Source organism: Ochlerotatus camptorhynchus, unplaced genomic scaffold, assembly GCF_037179485.1.
Source record: "Ochlerotatus camptorhynchus isolate MF236.1 unplaced genomic scaffold, CSIRO-AGI_Acam_v1.1 ptg000577l, whole genome shotgun sequence".
NCBI lineage: Eukaryota > Metazoa > Arthropoda > Insecta > Diptera > Culicidae > Ochlerotatus > Ochlerotatus camptorhynchus.
The window spans coordinates 4,339,761-4,358,442 of record NW_027041058.1 but is presented as its reverse complement, the minus strand read 5'-3'; the positions used below and the strand labels follow the sequence as shown (position 1 = coordinate 4,358,442).

At 41.6% G+C, this 18,682-nt stretch overlaps 1 protein-coding gene across 1 annotated transcript; it reads left to right on the top strand.

The window, feature by feature from the left end:
- Positions 1-4,968: 4,968 nt before the first annotated feature.
- Positions 4,969-6,474, top strand: LOC135713720 (venom serine carboxypeptidase). The gene has a single exon (XM_065236941.1). It carries the CDS (start codon positions 4,982-4,984, stop codon positions 6,428-6,430), a length of 1,449 nt encoding a protein of 482 aa, XP_065093013.1. The 5' UTR covers positions 4,969-4,981; the 3' UTR covers positions 6,431-6,474.
- Positions 6,475-18,682: the final 12,208 nt, after the last annotated feature.

Sequence of the window (18,682 nt, the reverse complement as noted above, 5' to 3'; positions counted from 1 at the left end):
AGTTTCTTGTAATATTTTAAGACCTACCAATATGGTAATTACTGAATTTCCGTATTCCGCTAGAATATCTCAGCCTCTTTGTGAAATTCATCCGTTTTTTTCCCTCTATAATTTTGAGATTCAAAGCCAAAGGTAATCTCATTTTCGAGATGCTCACATTATTTCATTATACTAAAGGGTGGAACGGTTAAAAGTTGGTCGACTCAAATTTGGCGATTTTTTTTAATCGTGCATCCCTCATTTTGTAGGTCTGTACGTACGGAATGTTCTCTCTATTTTGTTTTTGTTTTTTTTTCATTCATTTGTCAAAATGGCGTCGAAGCAAGAGGAGCAGCGTATCGAAATTTTGTTCGTGCCTAAGCGAAATCCAAATTATTCCCACGCAGATTGATTGAAGGATGAAATCTAGATAGAGCTGGAATTAGGGCCTAGCAGCTTTTGTAAACAATGACTTCTCTTCAAGATTTCTAGAAATTCAAGGCTCACCCACGCAAACCAACATCCTTATCGGGTAGGGGAAGTCCTTCCTACCCGATGAGGATGTTGGTTTGCGTGGGTGAGCCTTGAATTTCTAGAAATCATCAAGAGAAGTCATTGTTTACAAAAGCTGTTAGGCCCTTATTCCAGCTCTATCTAGAAATATACGTCAAGGTGGATTTCAAGGAGCTCATACACAGCATAAAAAAGTAGAAGGGTCTGTGCCTAGGAGCACGAACGGAAGCTTGACGTAGGACCGCTATTGGACGGAACAAATGTGAACATTTAGTTCTTTGAATTGATCTCAATTATCTTAACTCTTTCCGTTTTTTTTATTTGTAAGCGTATCATATTTGTAGTATTTATTTCAAAGAGAAAGTTGATGAAGAGAATCCAAGGGACTGTCAACTTGAATATTTTCGATTCATCTACCCGACAGGTGTATTTTGATTTTTTTGTTATTTATGAATTTTTAATTTTTGTGCATTTTGGTATTAAAGTGTCACCCTCACAGGATTTCCTTCCGAATAAGATGAATGGGACGGGTGGAAAGTATCGTTTGTGCAGAATATGTAAAAAAGGGACTTCGAGAGATTGAACTCGTGAGAGATAATTTTCTCACAAATTTGATTTTATTGGCTTTCTGGGGACTGAATAAACACCCGAAGCGAGTTATTTCCACTTCTCTTAAATTCTATATGGATTTTTAACACTTCCTACCAGCGTGTTCTGGAAATAGGTCGGACGATGATTTATCTTACCAATACATTTGTGCCTACAATTCCACACCTTCTATAGAGACCAGGTTGAGCCTTGCTTGCGGGAACTGATGACCTTGACAAATGTCCAAATAATACTCTTAACAAATTTATGGTGGTCCTGAAAAGGACCGTTTTGTAGTGATGGTTGAGTAATGCTGAGCTGAGCACGACGAGCTACTGATTCCGATCCTATCCTAGCGGTGGGACTTCTTCCTCCTTCTCTATGGTTGCTCATATGAGCTCTGCAGCTCGCTGCTTGCAGGCAGCCTTTCGTTGTTGTTGTTGTTGAAAGCACTCCTGCTGCTGCTGCTGCTGGACTGGACACCACCACTTACGGTGATTGAATGAGCACCGTTCAGTGGGACCGCATCTAATTCGATTTTTAAGTCTGTGTTAGGGAATGCGCTGTTTTCAGACATTCGGTGATAATTTTGATCACTATTGCAACAGTTGGACATTTGGTATTTTTTCAATAGTGACCTATTGAAAATTAACTAAGTGTTCATTTTAGCAGATTGGTAGATAAATTTCCAATCGTTTGGCTTGTTTAGAATTAAAATCAATCTGCTATTAGTCGAAACCTGACCTCTTTTCGTAAAGCTGTGCATTTTGGTTTTTTGAAATTGCGTGGATTCTATAGATCCTGTGGAGATCTATCTAGCCCTGATGGATGTGTTGGTAGAGGGAAAAATGTAAACTTTGCGGGAGACGATGTCTTAACACTCGAAAGCAATTTTGTGAAATATGAAGTAAAACAAATCCTAGCTAGTTCTGCATGATGATTTTGTTTGATTTTATTTATTTGTAAAGTCGCCGAGAAATACCAGCTGGCGATTTGTTTTTTTATGATAACTCCTTACTTGAAAACAGGCAAAAACTCACAAACAGGCTGCTTTTTCATGGTATATAGTGTGATAATTCAATAATCAATAAATTATCTCAACATTTAGTGGTAAACCATTCATAAATTTTGATAACACTCAAAAAATTCTATAATTCACATTAAATTTCATATGTAAGCGCCGATTGAAACAATCTTTTCGACGTCAATACAAGGGTGATTGATTAAACGAAAGAAACGAATCGTGCGGAATGAAAGCCGAGGAAAAACTAATTGCACCAATATATTCAGGCCTACAATTCCACACCTTCTATAGACAGGTTGCGCCTTGATAACTAGCTGCTTGCGGGAACTGATGACCTTGACCAATGTCCAAATAATACTCTTTAACACATTTTTGGTGGCCCTGAAAAGGACCGTTTTGTAGTGATGGTTGAGTAATTCTGAGCTGGGTGTTCAACACGAATGAGGCTGTCGAGCTGTATGTCGTTTGGAGCGAGGGTGACACGCTTGGCATAGATGACCGACCCGCAGCGACTCACGAAGAGCTACTGATTCCGATCCTTAGCACTTTCAGGTGCAGCTTCTTCCTCCTTTGATGGTTGCCTATGTGGGCTCTGCAGCTCGCTGCTTGCAGGCAGCCTTTCGTTGTTACTGGAGAACAATTTTCAACACCACACGCCGAAAGCACTGCTACTGCTGCTACTAATTTCGACGACCGAACACCACCACACAGTGGTGTGGTTGTTGGGAGCGTGTGGTTCTGAGTATGGCGATGAGTGTGCAAAATATTACGCAATTCCATCCTCCCTATTCGCACGCGCCCGAGGATCGGAGGCGAATGCCACTTCGACTTGTTTCGTCTACTTACTACTCTCTGACGACTGTGCTGGGGAAGCAGCATATGCATGTAGGTAATTGGTGGATTTGTTAGTTAATTCGAAGCTTTTGGACAATGCTATACATTTACCAGTTTTTTAATAGTTTCTTGTAGAAAATCAACATGCGGAAGCATTGTGTAGCATATGCGTAGCCATATTTCTGATCGATTGGTGATAAAATTATTGAAATTGGACCAGGGGCAGCTGAGTTATTAACGTTCAAAATCTTTCTTAATTTGTTACATGTTCCATTTTCGGTTTTCACAAAGTGTACCCCCATATAGAAATCAAAGACGTAGTCCTACGTCAAAAATGTAATATCGATCATTGTAATTCAAGCTGATGTATGAAATAATTATGTAATAGCAAAAATCAGATACAATATTACATCAATGGATGTAATTTTGTTCGCATAATCGATGTACATCGTAAAACGTTATATTACACAACCGATGGATTGACCTGGTTGCAGCAGTTTGGATGTAATATTCAACAACTTTTTTTTCTGTGTAGTCAATAACCCTATAACCATAGAGGTAACTCTAAGACCACTAGGTCCCGAAGAAAATCATTATTATTTTTGGCTCACTCAGTACCAGAACAACGGTCCCAAGCAGTCCCAAGCTATTTCACTCACCCCTGCATGTTCTGCATGAATCCACACACCCCTGATGTTATCTGTCAAACTTTCATAGCGAATCAAAACAAACATAGTGTAGTAATAGAATTTCAACTAGAATAGGGTACGTTAATCGTTTGCTTGGGACCAATAGGCTACTAAAGTGGTGAGCCAATTTAAAATCGTTAGTTTCGTATTGATTGTTGCTATAACATTGGCATTAAATCTAGGTTAGCATTTGGGGTGGGCGGAGTGACCATTTGTGGGCAGTGGCTTTTGGCGCTGATTTCTCAGGTTTCGAAGGGCTAATCAATTGTAACTGGAAGCGTTTGGTACGGAAGGTCCACGCTTTCTTCCCTTTACTTGATCTCAAGTTGTGGAGCGATTTCAGATACATACTTATTTCTGGCTTCGCTTGACTCCTTGAAATCCTCTCTGCGTAGCGAGATTGTGCGCGATGAAAAAAGAAGAGCTGTAGTACTTCTCAGTTACTCGGAAGTTTTCCACCGGTGAACCTGGTAATGAGCTGACCGATCAACCACTTCTCCGTATCACTTCTAAACTCCATGACATTATTGTATCCAGAGATGCCAGCACAATATGTTTATAAACATTGAGGTAAAAAAAAATCTTGCAAAGCATACTATGAAATATGCCCTATCAGCATACCTGCTTTTCTGCTCAAATCAAGGTTTATCTGCAATCTGAGTTCCGAAAGCCAATTTCTGTTTTCTAAAGCATCAAATCGACTTGCAGTCTTCAACAAAGTTGTTTATTATAGTTTTAAGTGTAACATATTTTAAATTTCATGCAAATCGGTACATTAGGAAAAAAGTTAGAATGATTTTAGTGGGTCATCATTTTCTTCCATACTAATTTGACGAAAATCCCGAACAAAATTGAAATCGTTGGCGCCACCTCTTAAAGTTGACCAATTTAGCTGATTCTTTGCACAGATGTTTGTTTTTGTTTAATGAACTGAACTAGGGGGTGGCCTATCAAAAATATCAATCTTTTTCCAGAATGAAACACCCTTTACTGACCAATGCCTCAGGAAAGTCAGGAATTTTAGGGTGAGGACTTGGTACCTGTTAACTTCAATAGAAACTAATATTTTTCTCAAAAATCTCAGCCTAACTTACCGTTTACAGAAACCGTTAAAATATATGTGCATATGTATATGCTTAAAATAGGGATCTACCTATGCGTTCTGCTGTCTGCCTGCTTTCAACGTTCGAAACCGAACTGCGCTTCATCAGTTTCCTTTTATTCTTCGATTCGTGCGAACGCGTTCCCAATTCGGTCTTCCAGAATCATACGTTTGAGTAATTCAATTATCCCTGTGCGCTCTCATTGATTATACTGTGTACAGTGATTAACATCGAACAGCAGCAACACCAAAATGCAAGCGCATTTATGCGGGCTGTTTGCAGCGATCGTACTGCTGATCGGAACTGCCAGTGCTCGCTTATTCGTCAACCCGTATCCCCAGTACCAGCATCTGCAAAAGTATCGTACCGCGTCCCTCAGCAGCACCGAAGACGTTGGAGATGCCCTATATCTGACGCCCTTCATCAATAATGGCTCTATCGAAGCCGGACGCAATTCGGCGAAAGTAGACAGCACTGCCATCCCAGCGAACATCGAAAGCTACTCGGGTTATCTGACCGTAGACGAGAAGCTCAACTCAAATCTCTTCTTCTGGTACTTTGCGGCTCAAAACGATGCCCAAAAGGACGCACCGGTAGTCATCTGGCTGCAGGGAGGTCCCGGTGCGTCGTCGATGTATGGACTTTTCACCGAAAATGGCCCATTCTCCGTCGATTCGAAACTGAATCTGCATCCAAGGAAGTACTCATGGCATCTGAATCATCATCTGATCTACTTCGATAACCCGGTTGGTACGGGGTTCAGCTTTACCGATCATGACGAAGGCTACAGCACCAATGAGACCCATGTGGGAAACAACCTCCACAACGCACTGGTGCAGTTCTTCCAGCTATTCCCAGAACTTCAGAATCGTAAGTTCTTCGTAACCGGTGAATCGTACGGCGGAAAGTATGTTCCAGCTGTGTCGCATGCCATTCACCGCCATAACGACAACGCCAAGGTCAAGATTAACCTTAAAGGGCTGGCCATCGGCAATGGATTGTGTGATCCATTCCATCAGCTTGTCTACGGTGACTACCTTTACCAGCTGGGATTAATCGATTCTAATGCTCGCGATGAATTCCACGAGTATGAAAAGAAAGGCCGAGACTGTATAACCAAAGGGGACATGAACTGCGCGTTTGATGCGTTCGATGCCCTGATCAACGGAGACATGTATCATAGTGGATCACTCTTCAAGAATGTATCCGGTTTCGAGACATACTTCAACTATCTGCAAACAAAACCGGATCCAAAGGATGACTACATGGTCAAGTTTCTAGAGCTGCCGGAAACGCGAAAGGCGATCCATGTCGGAAATAACACCTTCCACGAACTGGATACGGAAAACAAAGTCGAGGAACATCTGAAGCTGGACGTGATGAACTCGGTGGTTCCGTATTTGGAAGAACTGTTGAATACCTACCGCGTGGTCATCTATAACGGTCAGTTGGATATCATTGTGGCCTACCCGTTGACTATGAACTATGTGCAGAAGTTGAACTTCCCGGAGCGGGAGCAGTACAAGAAAGCGCCACGCTACATATGGAAGGTGGACGGTGAGATTGCGGGGTACGCCAAGGAAGCCGGCCATTTGGTGGAGGTGCTGGTGCGCAACGCCGGCCATATGGTGCCGAAGGATCAACCCAAGTGGGCGCTGGATTTGCTAATGAGACTCACCCATGGCAAGAGTTATGCTTGAAACTGTCAGGATTAGTTGGATGTACGTAGTGTTTAAAAAATGTGGCTATGACATACAAACTTCATCGCTGGCCTTAATTGTATATTAATTTGTACAAGAAAAACTATGTTTATTTCCCACTTTTAATAAAACTGTTTAAATTACGACAATTCCTTTTATGTTTATCGCATTTCGATAAAAATTACCATGCATTACTAGCCAGAAATTTAAAAAAGTTTTTGTTTGGCTTTGGTTGATTCTACTATGAAATAATTGTTGTATTTACTATGTTCTGTAATGTTTTACTATGGCATGGTATTTACTATATTTCCTAGGTGTTTTCTTGTTTCAACTAGACTTTTGATATTTTTCTGGTTTTATTCATTAAAATTATAACGTATTGATAAAAAATGAGCAACGATAATTCCTACAATAAATATATAGCATAATATTATTCGTCTTGGTTACGAGTTCAGGGGAAACATTTCAAAAGGGTATAACTCTTCTTCTTCTTCTTATTTCCTTTATTTAACGTCGGTCTCTGTTCCGCAATCTAGTGCCAATCACCGACGGACATCGATTGCCATCCATTGACGGCAATCGAATGTGCAGAAAGGCAGCTTCCACACCTGCGTAGGATATCGCACCCATTCAACGCACATGGGCCGGGACCAACGGCTTTACTTCCCTTCCGAAGGAAGACGTAACCAGAGATTTTTATGCCTCAGAAAAATCCCACCGACCTCGGCTGGGATTGAACCCAGACCCATTGGGGTGTTAGAAATAAGCAGTCACGCTTACCACTACACCACCGGCGCCGGCAGGGTATAACTCGAAACGTAAACAATGACTTTGAACGTCGATTTCTTGCATGACCACACACCCACGGAATTTGATTACACTAGCTCATAGAAGAAAAAAAACATTTCTCTGTCAGATGATTTAGTTAGTTTGAGTGGGTATGTAGCCATTCGTAAGAAACCGACGATTCAAGTCTAGGGGCATCCCACCTAGCATCCCACTCTAAACTTTGTATTTCTCGCATTATACTCAGAAAGTTCTTACTGATATCTAAGATACCTGAAAATACTTAAAAATACTTAAGAAATATTTAGCTCTAGTTTGTTACCACCGTTGCTATAGACAGATTTCGTTGTTTATTTACCCGGTGTCATCTGGGATTTTGTGTGTGCGTATTTAAAAATGCAACTTTTATTTTTAAATTTATTCCATTTGTGTAGGAATCGAAGAGGAGACCGTTTTGATTCAAGGAATACTACATTGCCAAACATTCAAAGGAAGAATAAGGAGCTATTTGAAAAGTTATTGTAAAAGAAAGTGAATTTGAAAGCAAATCCTCGAAACAAATTTGTCTATCCAAAAACCTTATCGATAGATGGTTTTTGGATAGACAAATTTGTTTCGAGGATTTGCTTTCAAATGCACTTTTTTATAATAGGGGTTTATTACGGATGTCACTTCACGGTGAAAACTTGTCACTTGTCGTCACGGTGAAGTGATTCCCATTTGATTTGTACGGCAATCACGGCTCTTATTATGAGTATCACTTCCTTATCACCGTGTAGTGACACCCGTGATAAGGCCCAATAACTTTCCAAATAGCTCCTTATTCTTCCTTTGAATGACATGTGGATGGATTTTCCCTCCATTAGGATCTTGACCGTGGGACGATAATTTCAGGAATTTACGCTGATTGAAGCTGAATACGAAGTTGTGAAAGCTTTCCGCACCATCCGTTCTTATGGCAAACCACATCTCCTAGATTTCCGCCGAATGAGTTTATTGTAGAAGTGAATCACATTTCCTGGGAATTGGAACCTTCGATGCTCTCCTAGTTAAGGCTTCCCTAATAAACGGGTACCATATACTGACGATATCTTAGATGGTGTGACCATACCACATAAAATTGGGATGATATATCGAATTAGTGGTTAGGCGCATCTTATGGTTATTGTTTATGCGGGTTATTATTAAGCCTGAACATGATGAACCAACATATCCGCTTTGTGTTAACCTCCGAATCGCTGTGTTAACCTCGAAATAAATTCATTTATTTTATTTTAAGATTATTTTACACGAAATGAGAAAAAATAAGCTACGTTTTTGAAGTACATCGTTGTATTGGGTATATCAATGGTTTGAAATTAATTATTATTACAGAACAGATTAATATCTTCCTTCTTATTCTTACTGGTTTCAATGCCTAAAAGTTGAAAATCAAGTTGATTTCACATAAATCTTTCGGCTACTATCAGGATACTCATTCAACTCCCTCACCCTCAAAACGCGACACGATACGGCCACCAGTGGCAATTGCAATCATTTCAAATGCAAAGCAGTTATGCTTCATTGTGTTTCTATTGCCCTCTGACAAATAACGAGCGTATTCCTAGTATCCTAGTCAATAATTCCATACTCATGCAGCTTGCGGTAATTCTTAGCCGAAATTCCGTCCAACATACACTTTTATTATGGCAGTTCAGTCTGGTAGGTTAGGAAGGTCAGTTTGGAATCTGGTTGCGAGTCTGGACGACAACGGCATCATTAACCTCCAGTTAAGCAATATAATTTAAAAGTTTGATATCAGCCAGGTCGAAATCAAATAATTCTGATCGGATAAATTCTCGATCCAACAGCAGTCCCTGCTCCAACTGGTTCGCTGAAAGAAAATTGTGTTTTGATGATCTATTTCATAAGTAGAATTAAAGAACTTACTCTTAAACATGATTACACTACTTCATTTAATTTAACAGATTGAAGTAATACATTGACGGAAAATACAACAACAAATAACAACATTAGAAACCGGTTACTACGATTAAAAAAAATAAAAAACTTAAAATACTTAAAATACTTCAGAATACTTATCAGATACTTGGAAATACTTAATTGATACTAGAGCTATAGTTTAGAGTGGGATGCCCCTAGAAGTCATTGTTTACGTTTCGAGTTAGACCCTTCTGACATCCCGAATAGAAATTGTAATGTAGGAAACATCAGCAGAAATCTTCAATACATTTAATTTTAACGTGTATTGCTGTACCCTTAATGTATTCAGACTTCAGTGTGACGTCCAAGTACATAAAAATACATTAGCCTCAAACGTTACATCAGAATCAAACGTATTGACGATGTAAAATTTGACATCAGAATACATCCAATGACAACAGAACCAAACGTTACATTACACAGCAAAAAAAGTTATTGAATATTACATCGAAACTGCTGCAACCAGGTCAATCCATCGATTGTGTAATATCACATTGTACGATGTACATCGATTTTGCGAACAAAATTACATCCATTGATGTAATATTGTACCTGTATTTTGCTATTAGGGTTACGGTATGTAATGTGGGTCTAGTCCTTTCATTCGGCCTATCACGCAAATAAATAATTAATTAAGGAATATTACACAAAAAATAAGGAAAATATTGATCACTGATGGTTCATAAATGTGTACCACACACAAATCAATTTATATCACAACATTTCAATACATTTTCAGCTCTCGTAAGTAATAAAACTGGTTGAGAATATCACTCTGTTCGGAGTTTTTAGCCGCCATGACTTATAAGGTTAAGATGGGAAGGTTGACTGACGATCATCAAATGGCCTGATTATGGCATTTATTGAATGGAATTACCTGATAATACACACTAGACGTAAAACTTACAGTTGCTGTTTGAATATTTTATGTTTCTTTTAATTGTTTAACAACGTTTTCACAAGTAAATCATGGACCCAACTTTAGGGACACATTTCTTTTCTATGTTCCTAACTATGGCCCATGAAATTCATTTGACAGCATATAGCAATAAGAGTAACGTCAACAATGTGGTTTGCATTTGGATGATAAGGAACGAACAGGAAGGAAGATTTTTTCTGCCAAACCTGTATAATGAACATCACAATGTTTTGATTTCGCTATTCTGCGGTCGAAAGACGATAAGCGAAATTTTTAATTTTTAATTTTTAATTTGAGTGATTTAATGTAGTTTTCGTAAAATTTTCTCTGTGAAATGTTTTGAGGAATGAAGAGCATTAAGTTAACAGTGATAGTGATAAAAAAATATACATCAGAAAACGTTACCAAGAGCGTTTTTTTGAGGATCAAACAAGATAGGACGAAGTTGCATCCATAAATAGACCCAATTTGGGGACAATAGACCCATATTACATGTAAGACGGAAGGGTTTAGAGTTGAGAGAATATCGGAAAAAGTAACTTTATTATCAAATTAATTAATACAACGCGCACACGCGAGACACTTTGTGTAACGGTTGGGTGAGAACTGAATTTTTCGCAAGTTACACCGAGGGGCTACTCGATCTTCCCACACGGCCTCTCCTGACACTACTTCCGACCCGGAAGTGCCCACGGCTTGATACAGTCGCCAGCAGATGATGTCTTCTTCGGTCCTTCGGTCTCGTCGTCTATCTTCCGTACTTCGTAACGATCGTTGGGGAGTACAGCGGCGATCTCGTACGGTCCAAAGAACTTTGGCTTCACCTTCTGACCAATACCAAATTGGGTTTTCGGTATCGCCACTAGATCTCCAACTTGATACTTCTCAGCCGGCTTCCTGCGTAGATTGTAATGTTTACGATTTTCCTCTTGCATCTTCTGGATACCCTCCTGTGCAATCTTCCTCAGCTCACTCCTTTCCTCCTCGAAGGTACTTTGTAACTCCTTCTGCAGTAGTTCATGAAGAATTTGGTCCTCTTTGGTGCGCATCTTTACGCCGGTCAATAATTGGAAGGGTGTCATTTCAATCGCTCTCTGCCAACTACTATTCAAGCATTTCTGAACGGCAGTAACTTGCTTGAACCACTCTTCAGGTCTATCGACGGACATCTTGGCGATCATCGGAATAATGATCCTATGAACTCGTTCCACTTGCCCATTGCCTCGGGGAACGCCAGTGGCAATCTTATGAAGCTCGATGTTCTCATCCTCACAGAATCTTGTGAACAGCCCCGATGTGAAAGCTGCTCCTCGATCGCATATAATCCTTCTCGGGTTACCGAAGGTATCGGTGATGATTCGTAGCTTCCGGATGGCTTCTTCAGCGGTCGTTGACTTCGTCGGGAATAGCCATACGAACTTGGTAAAGCCGTCGATGACCGTCAGGATATAGTTGTACGCCTTCCTGGTTGACGGCATCGGTCCCAGATGGTCGACATGAAAGGTATCCAACGGAACGTCGCCCTTTGGGATCGGATGTAACTCTCCCTCAGGCTTCCCTCTTTTCTTTTCACCTACGATGCAAGCGACGCATGTTGCAATGCAACGCTTGACCTTTTCTTCGATTCCTGGTATGAAGTAATCGGCACTGATCCGCTCCTTCGTCTTCTTAACTCCAAAATGACCCTGTTCATGAGCCGATCGGATGATCTCGGCCGCCATAGATTCCGGTACGTACAACCGCCTGGACTCGCCATCACCTTCGTACAGGACACCATTGTAGACACTGCAGTTGCTGGATTTATCACCTTGTTCCAGCGCAGCTGAAATCGCCTTCGCTTCGTCGTCGTTGTTCTGTGCCGCACGCACCTTTGCGACAATCGGTGCAGACACGACCATTACACTTGCTCGCGAGAGCGCATCCACGTGAGGCAGCTTCTCTCCTCGACGATGTTCCACTTCGAAGTCGAATTCGGCTAAGTCTACTACCCACCGTGCAATTCGAGCATTCAACTTCTTCTTGGACATGGAATCCTTAAAGGCCATGCAATCCGTAACGATCTTGAACCGATGACCTAGCAGGTAACACCGAAATTTCTTCACGGATTCCACAACAGCTAACGTCTCCAGCTCGAATGAATGATAATTCTTCTCGGAGCCGCTGGTTAAACGGCTGTAGAAATAGCAGGGGTGGAACTTCCCATCATCCTTCGCTCGTTGCATCAGGATACCTGCCAACGCTTCCTTGCTGGCATCGGTATGAACTTCAATCTCGCCGTCAGGGTGAAAAATGCGCAACACCGGGAAGCTTGCAAGGATCTCCTTGATACGGTTGAAGGCTTTCACCGCTACATCGTCAAAATGAAAAGAATTTCCCTTTTTCAACATACCTGACAACGGACGAGCGATACTTGCAAACGCCGGAACAAACTTCCTGAAGTAGCTGGCTAATCCGTAAAAACGTTGCAGCTGCTTTACTGTTGACGGCTGCGGGAACTGCAAAAGCTTTTCAACCTTCGCAGGAGCTGGCTGCACCTGGCCATCGTGAATGGTGTAGCCGAGATACTCGACACGACGCTGAAGGAATACACACTTCTTCCAGTTAAACTGCAGCCCGGCATTCGCTGCTACTTCCAACACTCGCTTCAACACTTTTAGTCCTTCTTCTTCATTTTCGGACGGGATTATTACATCGTCCACAAACGCCATAACCGTTCCATCGTTAATCAAATCCTTGAACACCGTCGCGATGAACCGACCGAACGCGTTACCACTGGTACACAATCCGAAAGGAGCGCGAAGGAACTCGTATTGTCCGTCACTAGTTACGAACGCGGTGTATTTCCGGCTATTTTCATCTACCGGCACATGAAAGTACGAATTCTTCAAATCGAGCGTGGTATAAACACGGGCATCCGACAGCCGATCGATTTGTTCCTCTACGTTCGGCATCGGGAATTTGTCACGCACAACCTTCTTGTTTATCTCGCGGTAGTCGACACATACACGATATGACCCGTCCTTCTTCGGAACGACCACAACTGGACTCGCGTACTCACTTTCGGATGGCTGGATTATTCCATTTTCAATCCATTCACCAACCTGCTTCTTCACCACATCTTTTTCCAGCTGGGCCAAGCGCCGTGGATTTTCACAAACGACATCATTATCCTTCAAGTTAATCGTCAATTTGTTTGCTGCAACCACTGAATCCTTCGGCTTATAGTTCTCAACTATTTCCACAACTTCGTCGCGATACTGATACGGGACCGTTATTTCATTTTCCCCTACGAACTCTTCAACGCGACGAATCCACTTGGCTTCGCACTGTTCCGATTCTTCGGTTATCGGTGGATACTTCTTCACTCGCGCACCGTCAGGTGTGATCGAATAATCAACACCATTAAGGAAATCCATTCCAATCAGAAGCTGCATGTCAATCGCGTCAACCGGCACAACGTAGAAACGAATCACATAATCATCATCTTCAATGACGGCATTGAGATTTGCCTCTCCGCAAACAACGCTCACTTCCCCGCCGTACCCGCGCACTTTCATTGTCGACTTTTCCATACGTGCACCGGTTTTCGACAGCTCCTTCCACAAATCTTTACGGATCAACGATAGTTCACTCCCGGTATCGATAATCGCAGAAATTTCGCGACCGAACAACTTGATCATCACACGTGGTTTGCCAATGTTTACGTTTTGCAGCACGTTTACTTTCGAAGCTGCTTTTTTATCACCGTCTTTCTTCTTCGCGCTGCAGTCCTTTGACAGATGACCGAAAGAATTACACCCGAAGCACTTCGGTCCGTCACTCTTCTGAGGGCACTCGTTCGCAACGTGGGAAGCATCACCGCAATTGAAGCAACGCCTCTTCGCTTCAGATTTGCTGCTTTGTTTCGTCGAGTCCTGCTTTTGACGTTCTTTCTTCCTGCCGGCGGCGTCGTCAAACTTCGGCTTCGGTTCGGCTTTTTTCTGCGCCTTCTCGAAATTCAGCAACTTCGCCTTCAGCTCTCGGACGGTGTGTGCTCCGTACAGCAGGGATCGATGAAACTCGTCGTTCGTTATGCCATCGACGATGTATTCACACACACTAGCTTCGTCGAGGTCGATCGGCAGGGCAATCCGTTGCATTTCATAAATGTAATCGCGTGTTGATTCCGTAGGCTTCTTCTTGCGTCCAGCCAACGTACGGTGTACGTCGCTCGCTCGTACGAATGGAGAAAACTCACGAATCAGGGCATCTTTCACCTTTCGGAACGTCGTCATATCGCGTTGGGAAAACACAAATCGTCGTGCTGTGCCAACCAACTTCTTTCGGCACATAATCAGCTTCTGGTCGGCGTTCCAGCAAGCCGTTTTCGACATAGCCTCAAACTGGTTCATCCACATCTTCACATCCTGTCCCTCGTCGGCTCCGAAAGCCTCAATACTGTCTTCAACATCCCGAAACGAGTACGGTCGTTGCTCCGGGGATGGGCGTCTGGCTGGCTTCGGTGTTGACGTCGTTCTCGCCGTCTTCGTTTTTGGTGTAAAGAATTCCGCGTCGTCACTGTCACCGTCGTCGTCGGTGAGTGCGTCCTCTTCGTCGGCAGTATTTCGGCTCTCGTCGTCGTTTTCTCCTTCGGAATCATCGTCATGTTGGCTGTTGTCCTTCACCTCGCCTTTGGTGACACGAACACCATCATCGTCTGCCTTTTCTTCCTCGATAGCAGTCATCGTCGCGTCATGATCGATGATCCGCTTCGCCATAGCCTTTTTATTGCCGGTGCTCGGCAATCCTCGTTTTTCGCACTCTCGCATGATTCCGACCTTCGTGAACGTCTCACATAATAGGTCTATTTGTTCCGCCATCTTGAATGCGATTTGCGTCGTACTTCTTGTGATTAATTTAAGCGAAATTAAATCACATCGCGTTCACTGTCTCAACAACTCTCCTTCCCGGACGAGCCCCCATGTAAGACGGAAGGGTTTAGAGTTGAGAGAATATCGGAAAAAGTAACTTTATTATCAAATTAATTAATACAACGCGCACACGCGAGACACTTTGTGTAACGGTTGGGTGAGAACTGAATTTTTCGCAAGTTACACCGAGGGGCTACTCGATCTTCCCACATTACATACATTTCCCTGGTGAGTTATTGTCTCAAAAAAAGTAAGTTTTTCAACTTTTCGTGGTTTCTGGTAGCAAACGACATAATAAGCATATCTAAGCATACCATTTAGCAGTAGAATATCGTTTGCAGGTAAATTAATTGATGAGTTATGATTAAAAACGTAATCGATGGCTGCATATTAGACCGAGGTTAGGGACGTATACCCTACATCATTATTTCATACATCAGCTTGAATTACATTGATCGATATTACATTTTTTTTTTTGCTGTGTAGAATCAAACTTCATCACGATGTAATTTGTTGCACGCATAAAACATCAGAATACATCTAATGACAACAGAACCTAACGTTACATTAGAATCAAACTTCATCACGATGTAATTTGTTGCACGCATAAAACATTAGAATAGATCCTATGACACAACAATAAAAAGTGGCTTGCAGTGCAGTGATGCCTCCTATGCATAGTTTTGTGACATTATTAATTGCAAATAAAATTGAACTCTTTAGAGCAACCGTACCAGTCGTTGCCATTTGCGGCACTATTTTACTTACGCACAGCGTTTCCATTTTGGCTTAATCACTCATCTCCACACCGGTCGTTGCTATCAGAGTCATAATTTAAGTTACCGTTTTCCACACCGGCAAAACAAACTTTTGACGTTTATTCGAAATAGCAACCGTCTGATGCGTTGCTACCAGGGGGTAAGTCACTCTGCCACCTTGTGTCCGTGCTTATTGTGTTTCTTCGGTGTTTTTGGGTGTCAGAAGGTGTTTCAGCGTGTCAACATAGTTGTCAAAACGTTGAGTGAAAAATAAAGTTTTCTGGCAACCACTACATCTATCACAGCTGATTCCAATGCGATGTGTTTGCTGTTGATTGGAGAAAGGATAACAATAAACAATAAATTTTCAGACTCCTCCTGCCGAATGTGCTGCGATACGGATGAACGTGGACCAACCCAGAGAACAACACACACTGGATTTGCACGCGGGAATACCGTGGTAAACGGAACAGCTGACTGTGTTTGGACGGGACAAAAACGTATACTTCAAAATATTGGAAGAAGGTAGGATAGGAGCGTCTCGAGAGGGGTAGTGAATGTCGCTGAGATTTTCTTTTTTAGAACACAGACGCCGCTTTATTATCGCGTGCAAAAGGCAGCATTCGAGGGTTTGAATCGTTTAGTGGTTTGTTAAACGAACGGAGTGGCATCGACGGAGGGGAGAATTGTCTTCATGACTACTGAGCAACCGTAACGGTACGCTGCTAAACTCATTTTAGCAGCCCTCATCATAGCGCAGCTACCGTATCGGGGGTTGCCATACGAGTAACTAAAATAGCAGTCGGCTTCTCGGTGAGAAGCGCGTTACCAAATTTAGCAGCGCGATAGCAGCGCGGGAGAAAGGTTGCTATTCGTAGACTTATCAAAATGCTCACTACCGGTACGGACTACGGCGAGTAAATTGATAACCGCGATAGCAGCGACCGGTGTGGAGAAGAGTGACTAAACTAAAATGAGAGCGCTGTACGCTGTTAAAATAGTCGCGCAAATGACAACGACCGTTACGGTTGCTCTAACTACCTGGAGACGTTAGATCCTGCTTTGATATGACCGGGCCGCAGGACTTACACCCACGAATATGATCTAGCGCAAACAGTATTCTTGGCAGTGCTAGATACAGTGAGCGTATGAGTACGATACAGATCGAGCGAGAAAGCGAGAGTGTGAGAGAGAGCGAGAGAGAGCGAGAGAAGACAGAGAGAGAATGATTAAATCTCGATGAACATTTCAAATGGTCCTATCTGCTTTGATCGATTCTCTTCATGGACTATCTGTTTTGATAACCACTGCAATGCAAACAGATTTTGCGTTAATTTTACAAAATAGTTTGATAAAGGAGGTTCTTATCTAGCATCCAAAACGTCAAACACAATAGGGAAAGCTTTTACAGCTGAGTTATTAACGGAAGAGAATCGATCAATGCATATAGGACATTTTACTGTTTATCTAGAAATGTGTTCATTATATTTGTGTTAAATTTTATTAATCCATAATACCAACAATCAATACGAAACTAACGATTTTAAATTGGCTTACCACTTTAGTAGCCTATTGGTCCCAAGCAAACGATTAACGTACCCTATTCTAGTCGAAATTCTAGTACTATGCAATGTTTGTTTTGATTCGCTATGAAAGTTTGACAGATAAAATGAGGGGTTATTGGTTTTCCCTATGTTTCGAGGGGTGATTCGACAAGCTTGGGACCGAAGATAGTACCAGAGGTGAGCCAAAAAGTTGAGCACGTTTCTTCGGGACCTACTTGTCTTAGAGTTACCTCTATGATAATACCAACAATCAATACGAAACTAACGATTTTAAATTGGCTCACCACTTTAGTAGCCTATTGGTCCCAAGCAAACGATTAACGTACCCTATTCTAGTCGAAATTCTAGTACTACGCAATGTTTGTTTTGATTCGCTATGAAAGTTTGACAGATAAAATGAGGGGTTATTGGTTTTTCCTATGTTTCGAGGGGTGATTCGACAAGCTTGGGACCGAAGATAGTACCAGAGGTGAGCCAAAAAGTTGAGCACGTTTCTTCGGGACCTACTTGTCTTAGAGTTACCTCTATGATAATACCCCGTTTCACATTACAGCCTATATCACGTAATATAGGCTGTCTTGCAATGAGCACTCATACATAGGATTTGCAGTGAAAACTAGATGTATGGTTGACAATTATCCACGGCCCATACAAATTTTAAAATTTTAATATGGACAATTGTCTACGCATGGGGAGGGGGCGGGGGTCAAGAATACCGAAAAGCTGTCTACGTAGTTAATGAACAGCCCCTAAAATAACACTGTTATCAAATAAAAAGCAGCTCATGATCGACCAAAGCAATCTGTGGGCAGTGTTGCGATATACCGTTGAAAAAAAGTTGATGCATTGTCCAATACTCATATTGTTCGTTTAACTCGTATAACTTAAATTATGCACTCATAATGCTTAAAAACAAACAAATAATGTTGAAAACATAAATGTCCTATGTAACTGTGATTATAACAAAACGTCCTATATAACATGTCCAATGTACACTTGACAAGAGCAAAATGTCCTATGTAACATTTTTCACGTTTTCATAGAAAAAAAAATGCATGAAACGGGTAGATTATAATTTCAATTTCAATTTTACTATCGCATTTTACTATTAAAGGTCTTAAAAATGTCAAAAGTTGATTTGGTTTAAAATAGTATCAAAAAAGATTTTGTCAATCTTCAACCTCGTTTTTCTCGGAAAGAGTGAAATGTTAGATAGGACCTTTTGAAAAGTTAGGCGAGAAGTCTTTGAATGGTATAGATCCCGCTTTCTCTGTGGTTTCTTACCTCCTGGTTTCAACGAGAGTATAACGACAAATTGTCAAGCAAATTAT